Here is an 18,991-nt window from a genome sequence, read left to right as displayed (position 1 = left end):
CCCAGGGAAATGGAAATTGATCAGCTGTTCCATTGAGGAAGAGGAGGTAGAGCTCTGCCTCGTATCTAACTCTATTTCAGTTGAGTTGTGATTATTTAACGTTGTAATTGCGGTATAGCTCATAAAGTATTCTATTCTCCAGCACAAAACACGCTTTAAAAAATGCTGATCGTAATACAAATTACTGGTCCAAAAGGAACAAAGTGCTCCTAGTTCATACCTGCTACAGCACGAGCAGTCACATTACACAGTAACCAATCTCGGTTCCTGAGGATACAGAAGCCAAACAGAAGAGGTAAGGAAAACCTCCACACGCAGAAAACTTCAGGAACCATAGGTTTAGAGTCACTGGTCCCTCCCAAACTAAACACACCACACACTATGTCTAAAAGGAGGATGGAAGAGCCAACACAAGGATACTCAAAATCAACAGAGGTTTCATCTCAGTGAATTGACAAATGGGTGGACTGGACAGGAAAGTGGAGTTGAATTAGAAGATTAGCCATGATTGTATTGAACAGCAAGCACAGGTTAGAGGGACTGAATGGTCTCCCCCTGCTCCTGCCTTACAATGCCTTCTTATCCCTGTACTGTACCCTAACATCATACTTTCTGAAAGACTTAATTCACCACTGCAGCACCTTATAATAGACACATGGTGCTCAACAGAAAAAACACAATCTTCCTTTTCAAAGTATTAGATCCCCAAGCATAAGGCCCTGGTTCATGCAATGGTCATTAACACGCCAGTATCGAGAAGCCAGCGAGACTCTAAGATATAGATAAGGACACAGTCCCGAGACAATAGAACCAAGGGAGAAGTGCAAACTCCCACTGTGCAGAAGGAAGTCAAGCCAAACAGTTGGAGGAAAAGTCAGAGAAGGTAGCGGTAACATGCACAGAACTCTGCAGTGAAGAGAACCACTATCAGTCTCCCTCAACAAAGCCATCGACCACCTCGCCTGCCCCACCACCACCCAAGTCATTCCTTAAAGCATGCTGAAAGAGAGCGGTGCAGTGCTCAGGCACAGTTGTGTCAAACAAAAGGTAGAGGTGCAAAAACCTCCACATGATCCCAGCATGCCAAGGAGAAGGTCTTCAGGGTGCAGACTAGGCATGTCAAGCAAAAGCATCAAGCCTTAGCCAGTATTGCATAGGATACTGAAGGAATGTGCCTTCCTGTTGTATCTTGGCCATACCGTGTGCAAGGTGGAAGGCTGCCTGTATGTGAACACACAAGACTTTAAGAGTTGATCTAACATGTGACTACTGCCACCTCTGTCCAACATGCGTTACCTTGTAAAGGGAGCCCATCTCTGCGTATGGACAAACTCTCAGAAGACATCATCCTGTTCCAAAAACATAGCAAGATTTGTTAAACAGAGCGCCTCGAACGGAAACCTATAATTCATGGCTTTTGAAAAGCTCAATATTGCAAACAGGGTTTCATTATTTTGAGGCCTCTTGCATATTGGTGTTTACAGCTACAACAGAGTTGGATGTCATGCACTTTTTGAAGACATAACTTTCTGAACCACAGTTGGAATCTTTTGCATGCTTGAGTATTGCCTGGAGACAACTGCAGCAATTTTGAATGTTTTCTGCAATACGCTGAAAAAGTCAGCAGGCTATTATCAAGTATTGGAATCCTGGCATTGGGAAGCTAAGGAAGAATATTTCTGAGCAAGGAGAAGCAACAAAAGAATTTCCTCCCTATTTCTCAGTTGGTGTGACTGTCTCATTAGTCCAAAAGTAATCATTTATTTCACAAAGCGAAAACCTGATATTGCTAGTGAAAGATAGTGTTTCACTAGTGTGAAAGATAGTGTTTTTAACTTCCTACTTGCCTGTCTGTGAGAATACTGCAAGGTAATTGGCTGCTTACTGTTCCTGTCAGCATCACTACTGATGGAGTCCTGGAGAGCTGCTTTTCTTAGCTCCAGATTTAGGCTACAAGTGGGAAAGGAGAAATGCACACCGCAGAGATCACTAGATCTTTGAGAGTGGCTTTCTCTGAAGCAATATTGAGCATCCTTACTTGACTGCTGATTGGAGAATATAGTCCAATGTTGCTAGAGGGGTGAAATGTGAAAGAAAAGTATATTTGGAAGATTGCATTTATCTTAAAGTAAAGAGCACACAGTAATGGTCCCAGAATGATCTGCAGGGTCATGCAAAGAGCCTAGAATCTCTCAGCCTTACCCTTGCTGCTGTTTTTAAAGAAGCTGGAACCAGACTTAAATTTACTTGTCCAGCTGGTGGAGTTGGAACCGATGGAACTGGATGACAGTGATTTTCCCAGGTTTTCGGAGCTGACTTTCTTGGTGTTGTTTGTGATTGTTCGGCTCCAGTCTAGAATTGAAACATCAGAAATGGCCATTAAGACAAACTCCTAGAAATGTACTTAACAGTGAGTGATTAGTGACATGAGGCCAAACATTTTGACAACCAGGAACGGAACTCGGCTTGATTCTCACGAGAAATAGCATAGTTCCTGTCAATCGCGCGCACAGATGGCACTGTGTGGCCGACAGTCAAGAAATGAAACAGCAGATGCTGGAAATCTGAAACGGAAACAGAAAGTGCTGGAGAAACTCAGCAGATCTGGTAGCATGTGTGGAAAGAAAGCAGAGTTAATGTTCAGTTTAATGACGTTCAGAACATGTACTGAAGAAGGGTCACTGGACTCAAAATGTTAACTCTTGAGAAATCTTGAATAAGACTGCCATAAACAAGGATTGGATAAATTCCTGTGGTTTTGTTGCATGTCCTTCAATTTCTCGATGCATTAGGCTGAATGACCTCAGCTGGAGTACAACTGTGGGCACTCCATTGTAGGAAAGACATGAGTTAGAATTAGGTGGAATTAGAATTGGGTTCATTGTCACATGTACTCAAGTTATGAAAGGAGTACAGTGAAAAGTGTACAATGTCACCAACAGAGAGTGAAGGAGCAGTTTACAAGAACAATTCCAGGAATGAGAAACTTCAGTTGCAAGGATAGATTGAAGGTGTTGGGACTGTTCTCCCTTGACATAAAAAGCTGAGAAGAGGTTGAATAGGTTTTCAAAATCATGAGCGGGCTAGATAGAGAAGACAAGACAGCGAAAGAATATTCCCACTCATGAAAGAAAAAAATAAGAGGGTATAGGTTTAAAGTGATGTGCAAATAAAGCAAGGGTGATGAGAGAAGAAAACAGTTTCACATAGTGGGCAGTTCAAGTATGGGATCGACTGCCTGGAAGTGTGGTGGAAGCAGTTTCAATTGAGGCATTCAAAAAAGCAGTGGCTGAGTATTTGGATAGAAATGGTGCAGGGACAGAGGAACTAGGCAAGAGATTGGCACTGGGGAATGGAGCAGTGTGGGCACGGTGGGTCAAATGGTCTCCTTCTGAACTGCAGTAATTCTGTGATCCTGTGAAATGGTCCTCTCTCCTTACCTGTAAATCTTTGTACACTTCTACATCATGATAACTTGAGAGGCTTAAATGGAAATCAACCTGGGACCTACCGGAATTTTCTGGTAGTCGAAATTTGCCGCAGCATAGATAGCGCCTCCATTGCTTCTGTACATTCTCTTTCAGAGCGCAGTGAAACATGAAGATGAAGAAGCCTGTGTTTAATCAGAAGGTCTCAGTTACAACTCAGTATGGCCAAAGTTAACCCAACGCCATCATTCATTTACACAAGTCGGGCAGATGGACAGAAGATTCCAACCATGCAGAATGAGTGGAGAAGGTGTGGTTGTTCCCTTACAGGTGAAGATAAACATTTGCAAAATAATGAGGGGTTGTGATGAGCGAGACAGTAGAAACTGCTTCCTCTGGCAAATGATTGGGAGGCCAGGCAGACGCTGTTCAGCAAATAAGCTCGAGGGGAAATAAAGGCCATACAAATTTGGAATGCACTTTCTGAAGGGATGGTGGGATCAGATTGCGTTTGTAACTGAATATGCGTTTGGAACGAGCTGATTGGTAGGGTTTTGAGGAAAGTGTCTGGATATGGGACTATATTGGAGAGCTCTTTCAAAGAGTCAAAATCAGATATGATGGACAGAATGGTAACTTCCTTGGTGTGAGATTCTTCCAACAAGTAAAATATTCTACCCCAGCAATTCCTCTATGTCCCAAATGCTAGTCCTAATATACTACCTTCCTTCCTACAACTCTGCAATATCTCTTTACTCTGGAATTATGGTCTCTAAACTTTTCTATTCCCACAGTCTCCTTCCTCGGGCTCAGTATGCACGATTCTCTTTATAAGGAAATTCATTGCAGGCAAGAGACTTGAGAAGTTGCAGACGGAGGTTGACTTCAATCATGGACTCAGAGAAGCTTATAGCACAAAAGAGAGCCATTCAGCCCATTATGCGATGCTACTTCTTTGAAGAAGCTATCTTGCTAATTCCTACATGTTGTCTCTAAATTAGCCAGTTTGTCTCCAGCTACCTATCCAACTTCTTTTTAAAATTATTTATGATACATCAGCTCCCAACATCTATTCAGATGTATTTCAAATAGTGTAAACAATTTTTGTCCACTCTCGTCTAAGTGTCCCACCAATGTTTTTGTATCAACGATCACTGATTATTGACTAAACACACTAGAAGGAACATTTCTTAATAAAAGCCTCTTTTCATCTTCAAAACCTCCATTAGGTCACCTGCTAACCTTCTCTGTTCTGAGGAGGAACTTTTCCAAACTCTCCTCATAACAGAAAACCCTCTTTTTTTTTAGTCATCTGTAAAACATGGGTGTCACTGGCTGAACCAGCATTTTTATAGCCTGGCCTAGTTGTCTTTGAGAAGGTGGAGGTGAGCTGCTTTCTCGAACTGCTGCAGTCCATGTGAAGTTGGGAGGGAATTCTTGGATTTTGACCCAGTGACAGTGGAGGAACAGCAATATATTTCCAAATCAGGATGGTTAGTGGCTCAGAGGGGAACTTGTATCTTCTGCCCTTGTCCTTCTAGGCAGAAGCAATGGTGGGTTTGGAAGGTGCAGTCCGAGGATCTTGATGAATGTCTGCAGTGCATCTTGTAGATAGTACATAATAGTGCAACTGAGCATCAGTGGTGGAGGGACGGATGCTTGTGGATGTGGTGCCAATCAAGTGGATGTGGTCCTGGATGGTGTCAAGCTTCTTGAGTGTTGTTGGGGCTTCACCCATCCAGGCAAGTGGGGAGTATTTCATCGCACTCCTGACTTGTGCCTTGTAGATGGTGGACGGGCTCTGGGGAGTCAGGAGGTGAGTTACTCCGTGCAGTATTCCCAGCCCCTGACCAATATATTTATGTGATGAGTCTGGTTGAGTTTCTAGTAATGGTATTCCCCCAGAGATGTTGTTTGTGAGGGATTCAGTGACAGTAACACTGTCAAATATCAATGGCAGTGGTTAGATTGTCACTTACTGAAGATGCTCATTGCCTGGCATTTGATTTGGTAAAATCCCATGGGAAACCTCCTCTCTACCTTTACCAATACTTCTACATCTCTCCTAAAGAGTGATGCTCAGAATTGGCGTCAATACTCCAGCTGAGGTCTGGCCTGTGATTTTTTTGGTTATAATAATGATACCTTTGTTTTTTAAAATCCATTCTGCTGGTTATTAATACATGCAACCTAAATAATACCTTCAACATTCACTCTTTTCACCACTAATGCACAGTCAGAGCAGTGTGTACCATCCACAAGACGCACTGCAACAATTCACTATGGCTCCTTCCACAGAACCATCAAAGCCCATGACCACTATGCTCTAGGAGGACAAGGACAGCAGATACATGGGAACTCTACCACCTTCAAGATCCCCTCCAATCACCATCCTGACATAAGACTACACCACCGTTCCTTCACTATCGCTGGGTGAAAATCCAGGAACTCCCTGTCTAACAACATTGTGGGCATCCCAGCAACTCATGGCTCAAAGATAGATAGGCAAGTGTACTGAGAGCATGACAATAACATGGATGCAGACTCACAGAGAGATGTTAAGCTAGTGTGCAAAAAAGAGCAGACAGAATATAATGGAGGTAAATGTGAAATTGCTTACTTTGGCAGCAATAGTAAAAGAGAGCACAATGTCACATAGAGAACGACTACAGATGTCCGAGGCATCTCTCTTAGTGTGTGACTCACAAAACGCTAGAGTGCAGGTACAGCAGGGCTGGTTAAAGGGATGCTATCATTTAATATAAGAAGAATTTAACATGTAAAAGTATTGTGCTTCAGGAAAACAGGGTGCTGGTGGGACCACACCCAAAAAGCTTTGTACAGTTTTCGATTATTTATTTAAGGAAGGGTGGAAGTGTGTTCGAGGCAGTTCAGAGAAAATCTCCTAAATTTATACCTGGAATGAGTGGGTTGTCTTCTAAGAATAGATTGAACAGAGTGGGTTCATTTCTCCTGGTGTTTAGAAGATTGAGGGCTGACCTGATTTACATAGAACATAGAACATAGAACATTACAGCACAGTACAGGCCCTTCGGCCCTCGATGTTGTGCCGACCTGTCATACCGATCTCAAGCCCATCTAACCTACACTATTCCATGTACGTCCATATGCTCATCTAATGACGACTTAAATGTACCTAAAGTTGGCAAATCTACCATTGCAGGCAAAGCGTTCCATTCCCTTACTACTCGCTGAGTAAAGAAACTACCTCTGACATCTGACCTATATCTTTCATCCCTCAATTTAAAGCTATGCCCCCTCATGCTCGCCGTCACCATCCTAGGAAAAAGGCTCTCCCTATCCACCCTATCTAACCCTCTGATTATTTTATATGTTTCAATTAAGTCACCTCTCAACCTTCTTCTCTCTAATGAAAACAGCCTCAAGTCCCTCAGCCTTTCCTCGTAAGACCTTCCCTCCATACCAGGCAACATCCTAGTAAATCTCCTCTGCACCCTTTCCAAAGCTTCCACATCCTTCTTATAATGCGGTGACCAGAACTGTACACAATAGTTTGTAAGATCCCAAATAGTGGGCATTGAAAGGCTGTGGGTGAGTTCAGAACTAATGGACACCATTTTAAAATTACCAGTCTGACTTTTGGGACAGAGGTGAAGAGTAAATGCTTTTCTTTCAGAGGACTTTAGAACTCTGCCCCTCAGGAAAGCAGTAGAGGCAGGATCAGTGAATATTGGTAAGGAAGAGCTAGGTTGCTTCTTATTGGGCGGAGGAATCAAAGGCTATGGGGAATAGATGGGAATGTGGAATTGGGAAAACAAACAACCCAACCATGATCTTATTAAATGGTGGAGGAGCTTTGAAGGGCCAAATGGTCTACTTCTGCTCCTATTACATATGTTCATGTTTGAACCCCAAGGTCTCAATGCTCAATCAAACTGTTCAAAGTTAGGTCATAGGTTATATTTGGGTGAAGATGGTTATGAAGGGTTCTGGTGCACAATGGATGATGGTTGGATAAATACCGAGTGAAAATATTTGCTCACTAGTACAGAATTTGAATCTTGTTGAAAAAGGAAATATGTTGCTGAGGATTCTCATCTCACCCTAATCCAGACAATGCCATATATCAACCAATCACAACAATTTATACAACAGGAGAAAACTGTGCTGATTGGCTGGGAAGTTAGCTCTCCAAATAGCTGGATAGTTGCCGGGGCAAAGCAATGTAGATTAGACTGGAGTTACCTTGCAACGAGTTGAAGATTGCAAACAGGTACATGAAAGCCAAATTCACCGGTCCCCAGGCGAAAAACGCAAATCCCCAGGTCATCCCCAGCAGGAACGTCAAGCTGATGACACTTCGCAGGTTACGCAGGACTTCCTCCTTCATGTTACGGTTGCTTTTCTTGCCATTCCTTCCACAGATCTGCATTAACACCACGATAAACATGGCTATGTTCACCAGGAAGATGATCACAAAATAGCTCACGCAGCTGACGTAGAAAACGACACGATGGACAATCCAACAGCTACAGGTGGGATGGAAGAAAAGAATGTGATTAAGATCAGAATGGGGTCAGTTGAGTTTGGAGGAAGGGTCACTGGACCCGAAATGTTAACTCTGATTTTTCTCTTCACAGATGAAGCCAGAACTGCTCAGCTTTTCCAGTAACTTCTGTTTTTGTTTTTGAAGTTGAATTAGAATGAGCGTCACTGTCGCATGTACTCACAGGAATACTGTCAAAAGTTTACAAGTCACCACTTATGACACCATCTCAGGTACAAAGGTACAGATTCCTGAGTCCAAATTCGTTGGAAAAAATTTAAAGTCAAAAAATTCCAACATTACAGATCTGCAAATGTACAAAATCATCATAATAAATTAGAAGAGTAAAGATTTAAAAGGTCAGAATAACAGCCCTTCCACTGTGGTGTCAAAAATATTAAACAGAATTTAAGACAACATCAATCTTAGTCCGTTTCACAACTCCAAGCTTGAGGACCTGACCCCCACCTGTTGGGATCCAGGGGCAGACCCCCGCAACGCCGAAGAGAAAAAAACACATGGAGTCACAAGTCCAATGCCAAAGTCACTGAAAACCCAAGCCTCCAAAAGGAGTCCCAGGAACCATGGGTCTGGGTCTACCACATCTTCAAAGGGAGGGCTCCATTTACCGAGGATGTAGCTAATTTATTACTGAAGAAGGAAAATTAACTATGGTACTGCTAAACGTTGTTGCTGAAATCGGGTTGTGTGCTATCAATAATTAAAACAACATTATCTTCATTTGAACTCCCTCAACAGTTTACTTTAATTGAGATATTATTCTAGAAACAGAACACAGAATGTGCGCATAACGTGAGTAACACAATGAAATATCAACAAGTATTTTGCCATGGCACTGTTAAAGGCCCAGACTGGGGTAACAGCATTCAGACACGTCAATCACGTAGACCACAGTCGAGCCCCCGCTCTCACTCTGCTGTTTCTCACAGCAAAGTTCACAGATACCAGTTGTTGGGAATGTAGCTGTCCTCTCAGCTGTTTCTGACGATGGAAATATGAGCTCTCAAAAATAACTTCCCACATCTCTTCCTTCTGCAACCCGCAATGGTGTCTATTTCCAAATCTATGACTCAAGACAAGTCTCTTCGAAGAATGCCGTAATTCTCAACCATATTGATGAGAGGAGTAAACTGTGATTTTTGAATGGAATCAAACTGAAGTTAAACAAAAACTGACCTAAAATTCAAGGTGTGAGTCTTGATAGGAAAATTGGCCAGTAGCTCTCCAGAAACAAAAGCACTTCTCGAATCAAAAGTACTCGGTTCACCTCCGTCTGGTTGGTGGGATCTTGCTATGCTGAAATTGGCTACTGTGTTTATTATCCGTCGTGAATTCAATGGCTAAGGATTCGTTGGGCAGCCCTGAGTGTGGGATGCATTAACGTTGGCCACATTTGTCTGAAACAATACGTTATTTTGAGCGATCTATGCTCTGAAGTATCCACCTGCTTTATGAAGACCACCATCATCCCAGTGCCAAAGAAAAATCATGAGGTTACCTCAATGACTGCTGCCCAGTGGCACTGATCTCTATCCGTAAGAGGTGCTTTTACAGGTTAATCACAGCTCACATCATCTCCAGCCTCCCAGATTGCCTTGAACCTTTACAACTTGCCTATTGATGCAACAGATCCATGGCAGACGATATCTCCTTGGCCCTAAACTCATCTCTGGAACATCTCGATAACAAAGATGCCTATGTCAGGCTCCTGCTTATTGACTACAGCTCTGCCTTCAACACCATAATTCTAAGCAAACTCCTCTCTAAACTCTGGGACTTAGATCTCTGCTCCCAGCTCTGTAACTGGATTCTTGACTTCCTGACCAACAGACCACAGTCAGTAAGGACAGGCGACAACACCTGATTCATAGTAATCCTTAACACTGGTGTCCCGCAAGGCTGTGTGCTCAGCTCTCTACTATACCCCTTCTACACTCGTGACTGCATGGCCAAATTCCACACTAGCTCCATTTACAAGTTGCTGATGACACCAACATTGTAGGTGACATGATGTAAAGACAACAATCTCTCCATCAATGTCAACAAAATGAAGGAGATGGTCATTGACTTCAGGAAGCAGCGTGGAGGGCACGCCCCTGTCTGCATCAATGGTGCTGAGGTAGAGTTGGTTGAGAGAGTCAAGTTCCTGGGAGTGACAGTTATCAACAATCTGCCCTGGTCCACCCATGTTGATAGTACAGTCAAGAAAGCACATCAAAGCCTCCAATTCCTCAGAGATAGCGGGAACTGCTGATGCTGGAGAATTTGAGATAACAGGGTGTGGAGCTGAATGAACACAGCAGGCCAAGCAGCATCAGAGCAGCAGGAAAGCTGACATTTTGGGTCTATACCCTTCTTCAGAAAAAGAAGGGTCTAGACCCGAAACGTCTGCTTTCCGGTTCCTCTGATGCTGCTTGGCCTGCTGTGTTCATCCAGCTCTACGCCTTGCTATCTCTAATTCCTCATTAAGGAAATATGGGGTGTCCATAAAGACTCTTATTAATTTTTATAGACGCACCATAGAAAGCATCCTATCAGAATGCATCACAGCTTGGCATGGCAACTGGTCTTCCCAAGACCAAAAGAAACTACAGAGAGCCGTGAACACAGCCCAGTCTATCACACAAACCAGCCTTCCTTCCACTGGCTGCATACATACTTCCTGCTACCTCAGGAAAGCAACCAACATCGTCGAAGAAAGACCTGAAGATGCTGTAAATCAGAGACAAAGACAGAAGTTGCTGGAAAGGCTCAGCGGGTCTGGCAGCATCTGTGAAGAAAAAATTCAAACATTTTGGGTCTGGTGACTGTTCCTTGGAAGCAAACCCGAAACGTTAAGTCGGATTTTTTTTTCACAGATGCTGCCAAATCCGGTGAGCCTTTCCAACATAATCAAAGACCTCTTCCACCCCAGTTATATTCTCTTCCACCATGTTCCATCGGGCAGGGGATATGAAAGTTTCGCTGCACGCTTGAACAAATTGAAGAGCAGCTTCTTCCCTGCTGTTATCAGACTTTTGAATGGACCTCTTTAATGTTAACGTAGATCTCTCTCTGCACCTTCTCAGCAGCTGTATCCTGAACTCCGTGCTGTTACCCTGATGCACCTGTATAGTGTGAGCTGTCTGTAAAGCATGCAAGACAACACTTTTCACTGTAGCTCGCTACATGTGACAGTAATAAATCAAATCAAATCAAAGCTTCTTTAGATCTTGAAAAATGCCTTCATCTGTCGAAGTGTGTTGCATAATAGGACGGCAAACATTATTTAAGGTGCTCGATAGATGATTCAGAGGCGACATGTGAAAATAATTTCTAGACTCCCTGAATTGCGATCTGGAACACATTTTGTGGGAAGTTTGGTGCTGGCGGGGAAAGATCAAATTCCACAATAAACTTTCAAAAATGAATTGGCTCAATGCTCATCGGGGTGGAAAACTGCAGAGTTACGGAGCAGGAGCTATCACATTGATTACTCTATCAGAGATCCAGCACAGCCGCAAATGAGCTGAATGGTCTGCATCTGCTCTGTATCACGTGTTCCTTTATGAAATGCGCTACTGAGTTATTATTCCTGATTAAGGGTTTAATCAAATCCTACAGCTCCTAGATGGAGACTATTGAGCCGTTTGTGCCAGTGTCACCCCTTCGCACAGATTGACCACTCAGTCACTTTCCCTTCCACCCCTACTTCCTTCGGGTAAACGTGCATAACTTACAACTCAGAGCCTCCGTTTTCCAATGCTTCCCCATACAGCTTCACCCCGTAGAACTCTTCATCGATTGCTAGAACAGCAGCCACAATGACTGCTGGTAAACCTGTGGGGCAGACAAAGTGCGGAGGATAAACGCTGCTGGGAGAAAAATGCTTTAACATGCTAGCACCCTTCCCCAACATTTTTGTGAGAAATATCTCCAGAACAAACAACTCAGGAAAAAAAAAGGAAAAGTGTTATGTGAAGTGTGTGCATCTCTCCACTAAAGCCTCAGCACAGAGTGCATTCCATGACCCATATCAATGTTCTTACATTCTCAACAATGATTTATATCAAGACAGAGTCACAGAAATTTTACAGCAGGCAAAGAGGCCCTTTAGCCCACCAAGTCCATATTAATCATCAAATATTCATCTATTTTCAGCACCGGACCCTAGTCTTGTGAGCTGTGGTGTTCCAAGTATTCATTAAAATAATTCTTAAACATTCTAAGTCTTCCCCTCTTTATTATCTTTTAGCCAAGTGAGTTCCAAATACCAACCACATTTTGGATGAAAAATATTTTCCCAGATTCCCTCTAACCCCCTACTTCTTACCTTGAAACTATGCCATCCTCCCCTTCTTGACCCCTCCACGAAGGAGAAAAAAGTTCCCTTTATTCATCATGTAAATGTTTCTCAGAATTTTGACCACCACATTCAGGTAACTCCACTCGCGTTTTCTGCTCTAAGGAAAACAATCCTAGCCTATCCAGTGTCTCATCATAGCTGAATCACTCTATCCCAGGTTACAATCTGGTGAATCTCTTCAGCACCCTCTCCAGTTTTCTTTTTATTTGTTTATTGGGGTGACAGCATCACTAACTATGCCAGCAATTATTGCCAATCCGAGACAGCATTTAAGAGTCAACCATATTGCTGCGGGTCTGGAGTCACTTGTAGGCCAGACCAGGTAAGGATGGCAGTTTCCTTCCCTCAAGGGCATTAGTGAACCAGATGAGTTTTTCCCAATGATCAATAATGGTTTCAGGGCCATCAGTAGACTCTTAATTCCAGATTTTTTTTAGTATATTCAAATTCACTATCTTGCCATGGTGGGATACAATTCCAGCTCTCTAGAACATTATCTGGGTGTCTGGATTTACAGTCCAGCAATAATAACCACAAGGCCATCACCTCCCCAGTCACATCCTACTTGCAGCCGCTTTAACATAAATGAAATATTTCACAGGAGGACTAGATATTTGAGCTACATCTGGGTCTGAGATGACCAAAAGCTGGGTGAAAGAGGTTTTTTTTTCCATTGATTCCTCATTAAAATGAGTGGGATGGAGAGGCAGAGAGGTGTAAGAAGGGAGGCTGAAGCTGACATAACGGAATGCATGATCACTAAATGTGGCAATGCAAAAGGCCAGGGTTTAAGGAGTGCAGACATCTCTGAAGTTTGGGATTGGAGGAGATTAAGGAGAGTTGAGACCACGAAAGCAAAACTGTGAATTTTAAACTCAAGATGTTACTTGGCTGGCAGCCAAGTGTAGGTCGGGTGAATGAAACTGGTTACAAACAAAGGCACAGGCAGTGGAGTTTTGGATGACCTGAGGTTTATGGAGGTAGATAGTGCACTGAAATTGTCAACTCCAAAGGAAACAAAGATATGGATGAGTGTTTCAACAGCAGATGAGCTGAGGCAAGGAAGAACTCTGAGATAGAAATGGACAGTCTGAGGTTGGGCTGCTCACAGGACCAAATGTAAAAAACAAGGTTGTGGACAAATTGGATTCATCCCAGAAGGTTGGCATGCCCAGGGACGGAGTCAGGAACTAGGGAAAGGAGTTTGCAGCGAGGATTGAAAATAACAGTTTTAGTCTTCCCAATGTCTCATTGGAGGAAATTTCTTCACAGCTGCTCCAGTATATCTGATCATCAATCTGATCAGCGGAGAAAAGTGATAAGAGATTTTTTTTGAGGTAGAGGTGGGTGTTGGCAAACATTAGTGCCACACTGTCCACTGAGGTTACCAAGAGTCAGGGCGTTGAATTAAAATAGGAAGTGGTCAAGGCTAGGCGCTTGGGGACACCAGAGGAAGCAGGAGAGGAAGTCACTGTAAACTGGCTATGGTTAGACAGATAATACAGAAGTAGAGCGTACCAGCTAAACAACACATTAAAGGCTCTGTAAGTAGATGACACAGTCTACCCATGACACAGACAGGTGACAGATCAAGGCAGATGAAGAAGGACATGATGTTGACAAGAGATATCAGTCTGTCATTGTGATAAGTGCAGTGGCATGAGTGCAGGCATTGGGAGAGCAATGATGAGCATGGGTTCGGCAGACAACGAGGTCTTCAAGGCCTTTAGAATGGAAACAGAGGTTGCAGGTGAGATAGTAGTTCATCACAACGGTGCTTCAAAGGGTGGATTTCAAGGAGAGGGGATGTGGGCATCACTCATTGGCCAGCCTAGAGAGCATGTACTATATCACACTTGAGAAAGTGGAGATGATCTGCCTTCTAAATCACTGCACTGGGTGCAGTGAATGTACACACTGAGTAATGCTAAGTCAAGGACTTTAAGAATTGCACCAACAAATAATAAAGGGATGTTTGATAAAAAAATTCCAAGCTGAGTTTGTGTGTAACTTGGAGGGGTCTGGAAGTGGAGGTGCTCCCATGCATTTGCTATCATTGTCCTTCAAGGTGGAAGACGTTGAAGGTTTGGAAGATGTGGATAAAACAGCCTTGATGAGTTGCTATAGTGCATCTTATAGATGGTGCATACTGCTACCACTGGATGTGAGTTTGCTCGCTGAGCTGGAAGGTTAGTTTTCAGACGTTTCGTCACTTTTCTAGGTAACATCATCAGTGAGCCTCCGGTGAAGCGCTGGTGTTATGTCCCGTTTTATATTTATCTGGTTAGGTTTCCTTGGGTTGGTGATGTCATTTCCTGTTCTTTTTCTCAGGGGATGGTAGATTGGCTCCAAATCAATGTGTTTGTTGATGGATTTCCGGTTGGAATGCCATGCTTCTAGGAATTCTCGTGCATGTCTCTGTTTGGCTTGGCCTAGGATGGATGTGTTGTCCCAATCAAAGTGGTGTCCTTCCTCATCTGTATGTAAGGATACGAGTGATAGTGGGTCATGTCGTTTTGTGGCTAGTTGATGTTCATGTATCCTGGTGGCTAGCTTTCTGCCAGTTTGTCCAATGTAGTGTTTGTCACAGTTCTTGCAAGGTATTTTGTAGATGACGTTCGTTTTATTTGTTGTCTGAATAGGGTCTTTTAAGTTCATTAGCTGCTGTTTTAGTGTGTTGGTGGGTTTGTGGGCTACCCTGATGCCAAGAGGTCCGAGTAGTCTGGCAGTCATTTCGGAAATGTCTTTGATGTAGGGGAGAGTGGTTATGGTTTCTGGGCCCGTTTTGTCTGTCAGTAACCACTCTCCCCTACATCAAAGACATTTCCGAAATGACTGCCAGACTACTCGGACCTCTTGGCATCAGGGTAGCCCACAAACCCACCAACACACTAAAACAGCAGCAAATGAACTTAAAAGACCCTATTCAGACAACAAATAAAACGAACGTCATCTACAAAATACCTTGCAAGAACTGTGACAAACACTACATTGGACAAACTGGCAGGAAGCTAGCCACCAGGATACATGAACATCAACTAGCCACAAAACGACATGACCCACTATCACTCGTATCCTTACATACAGATGAGGAAGGACACCACTTTGATTGGGACAACACATCCATCCTAGGACAAGCCAAACATAGACATGCACGAGAATTCCTAGAAGCATGGCATTCAACCGGAACTCCATCAACAAACACATTGATTTGGAGCCAATCTACCATCCCCTGAGAAAAAGAACAGGAAATGACATCATCACCCCAAGGAAACCTAACCAGATAAATAGAAAGCGGGACATAACACCAGCGCTTCGTCGGAGGCTCACTGATGATGTGACCTAGAATGGTGACAAAATGTCTGAAAATTAACCTTCCAGCTCAGCGAGCAAACTCACATCCAGAACCTCAACCTGAGCTACAAATCTTCTCAAAACTCGCCAACTGCTACCACTGTTCCAGTGGTGGAGGGAATGTGTTGAAGGTGCTGGATGAGGTGTCAATCTAGCAATCTGCTTTGTTCCCATGAATTTCTTATGTTTTGTTGAAGCTACACTCATTCAGGCAAGTGGAGAGTATTCCAACAGACTCCTGACTTGGGCCTTGTAGGTAATTGAGTGGTTTTGGGAAATCAGGAAATGAACTACTTGCTAACGAATACCCAGCCCTTGACCTACTTTAGTAACAGCAACAATTGCATGGCTAGTCAAGTTCAGTTCCTGATCTGCGATGACTCTAGGATTTTGATGATGGGAATTCAGCAATGGCATGGCCCTTGGATGTCAAAAGGAAGTGTTAGTACTCACTGCCTTTAACTTTCATTCTTTTAAATTCACTTACAGGATGTGGGCATCGTTGGCTGGATCCAATTTATTGCCCATCCCTAGATGCCCTTGAGAAGGTGGTGATGAGCTGCCTCCTTGGACTGCTGCAGTCTATGTGCTGTGAGTGGACCCACAATGTCCCTTAGAGAGGAAATTCCAGGATTCTGACAGCAGTATATTCCCAAGTCAGGATGGTGAGCAATTTGGAGGGGAATTTGCAGGGGGTGCTGTTCCCATATAGTTGCTGCTCTGTCCCTCTGTATGGAAGTGGTCAGGGTCTGGGAAGTGCTGTCTGAGGATCCTTAGTGAATTTCTACAGTACATATTGTAGATAGTACACACTGTTGCTACTGAGTGTCAGTGGTGGAGAGAGCGAATGTTTGTTGATGTGGTGCCAAGCTTCTTGAGTGTTGTTGGAGCCGCACCCACCCAGGCAAGTGGGGGGTATTCCATCACACTCCTAACTTGTGCCTTGTTGATGTTGGACTGGCTTTGGGCAGTCAGGAGGTAGCTTAGTCACTGAAAAATTCTTGACCTCTGACCTGGTCTTGTAGCCATTGTACTTATTGACTAATCCAGTACATTTCTGATCAATAGTAACCCCCAGGATCTTGATAGTGGACCATTCAGTGATGGTGATTTGCCATTCGATGAGATCACTGCTGATCTGATAAATCTCAACTCCACTTTCCTGTTTTTCCTCCATGAACTGAGGTAAACTTGAGCTTAATCACAGTGATGGTGATATCGCGGAATGCCAGGGATGATGATTAGATTCTCATTTGTTGGTGATAGTCATTGCCTGGTATTTGTGTGATATCAATGTACCTCCTACTTGCCCATCCAAGCCTGGATATTGTCCAGGTCTTGCTGCAATCGGACATACACTGCTCCAGCATCTGAAGATTTGTGAATGGTGCTGAACATTGTGCAATTATTGGTGAACATCCCCACCTCTGACCTTATGATGGAGGGAAGGTCATTGATGAAGCAGCTGAAGATGGTTGGGCCTAAGGCACTACCCTGAGGGACTCCTCCAGAAATGTCCTGGAGCTGAGATGACTAACCTCCCACAAGCACCATCATCTTGCTACATGTCAGGTATGACTCCAACCAGCAGAGGGCTTTCCCCCAAAATATACTCCTCTTCTGACTTTCGATTACCTGTGAAAGGTCATTGCTAATTACATCGTTTGACTAACCACTTACGTAATTCGCAGAAAATCGAGGACACCCAATCTTTCTAGCATTGTCCATGGTCTGAGGACAGTCGAAAACAAGAGAAAAGTGTATCACATATAGTGTCAATGCCAAATGAACTTACCCCATCCGATGATACAGAATTTGAGCATGTACTTTCGGATGTACGTGTTAAAGACCTTCACCAGGGCTATGTACATGTGAACAGCCTCCAATCCCATCCAGGTGAAGGAGGCAAGCAGGAAGAAGTGAAGGAATGCAGCAACAGCAATGCACAATCCAGGAATGTTGAATGATGCAATCCAGCCATCAATCAGGAATGTTAGGTTGAGAAGGAAAAGTGCAGTGCTGAGGTTCATCAAAATCTTGGATGGGTAATCCCGTCGCAGCTTCCTAGATGATGGACAAGAAAAGCATTGAACTTAATTTTGTTCTGCACGATCTTCTTGCTCCTACCGTGAAGATCCCAACTGATGGTTATACTTTCAAAAGTCACATGACACCAGGTTTTCATCCAACAGGTTTATTTGAAATCACAAGCTCTCAGAGTGCACCTCCTTTGTCAGATGAAGGGACGTCACCTGATGAAGAGGCAGCGCTTCGAAAGCTTGTGATTTTAAATAAACCCGTTGGACTATAACCTGATGTCATGTGACTTCTGACTTTGCCCACTCCAGTCCACGACCAGCACCTTCACATCAGGTTTTACTGGACAAGTCAGATTCCAGACTGAAACCTGGCTTGTTAGATCATAAGTTGCAACTTATCATGGCAGTTAGTCACTGAACACAATTACAAGAGGTTGCCATTGTCCTTTCAACAAAAGAATGGAAGTTAGTTCCACTAAAGACAGGAAAAACAGAGCTATCTATTGGAAATTTGGAAATACCTTATCACAAACAGGAAAAAAAAGTCAACCCTTTTTGCAACAATATCCTTTTTCAGATACTCAATCCCAATGAGATAGTATCACTTCTATGTTATTTTTAAATTTCTTATTCAACTGATGAGGTTGCAAGTGTTCCCTTTCAGCAGATTTCAAGCATGGCCAGAAGATTCTCTCTCTGTCTCTCTCTCTTCCCCCACATTGAGAGTCTAATCAGTGACCTCTCTCAGTAAATTTTGAGAAAAATCATCAAGGCTTTTAGCAATTATTTTGAATATTTTAAGGCTACTGAATACATATCTGACAGTGTGGATCTGTTCTTCTGAATTGATCCTGTATTTGGCCTCTACCTCAATTTAGAAAATGTTTCAGTAAACATCTCAACAGGTAGCTTGTCTAGTCATTTAGCTTTTTTCATGCAATTCATTGGAAACGCTGTTTTGACCAACTTCCAAAAAATTGTTTCTGACCCTTAAAAAAGACATCTTTGCAGAACTGAAAATCGAAATATTTACCAAAACCAATTACTTCTCAAGTTCCTAAATGGAATAATAACTTATTATAAACATTCATTACATTACAATACAATAGTGGCAACTCCTGAAAAAATACTTCACGAGCTGCAGAGTGCTTTGGGGCAGCCTGCCCGTGTGAAAGACGCTATGTGAATGCAAGTTCTATCAGTATATATTTGCTGTGTTTCTCGAGACTGAGGTCATTATATCTTTCACTCATCATATGCCAGAATCCCAATGTAC

The 18,991-nt window shown here is 43.2% G+C and overlaps 1 protein-coding gene across 5 annotated transcripts in view; it reads right to left on the bottom strand.

Annotated features, from left to right (window-relative positions):
• Window positions 1-18,991, bottom strand: part of adgrg6 (adhesion G protein-coupled receptor G6) — a 131,652-nt gene that overhangs the window by 8,089 nt on the left and 104,572 nt on the right. For all 5 annotated transcript variants that reach the window (XM_059648750.1, XM_048535908.2, XM_048535910.2 and 2 more), the window contains 5 exons: window positions 17,472-17,740; window positions 11,697-11,796; window positions 7,656-7,939; window positions 3,512-3,613; window positions 2,203-2,352 (listed from right to left, as the gene is read on the bottom strand). In XM_059648750.1, coding sequence (XP_059504733.1) covers window positions 2,203-2,352; window positions 3,512-3,613; window positions 7,656-7,939; window positions 11,697-11,796; window positions 17,472-17,740 — 905 coding nt within the window. The remainder of the gene's footprint in view (window positions 1-2,202; window positions 2,353-3,511; window positions 3,614-7,655; window positions 7,940-11,696; window positions 11,797-17,471; window positions 17,741-18,991) is intronic.

This window comes from Stegostoma tigrinum, chromosome 9 (assembly GCF_030684315.1).
Source record: "Stegostoma tigrinum isolate sSteTig4 chromosome 9, sSteTig4.hap1, whole genome shotgun sequence".
In the NCBI taxonomy this organism is placed as follows: Eukaryota; Metazoa; Chordata; class Chondrichthyes; order Orectolobiformes; family Stegostomatidae; genus Stegostoma; species Stegostoma tigrinum.
Note: the sequence above shows the minus strand (reverse complement) of the source record. Positions and strands in the feature narration are given on the sequence as shown.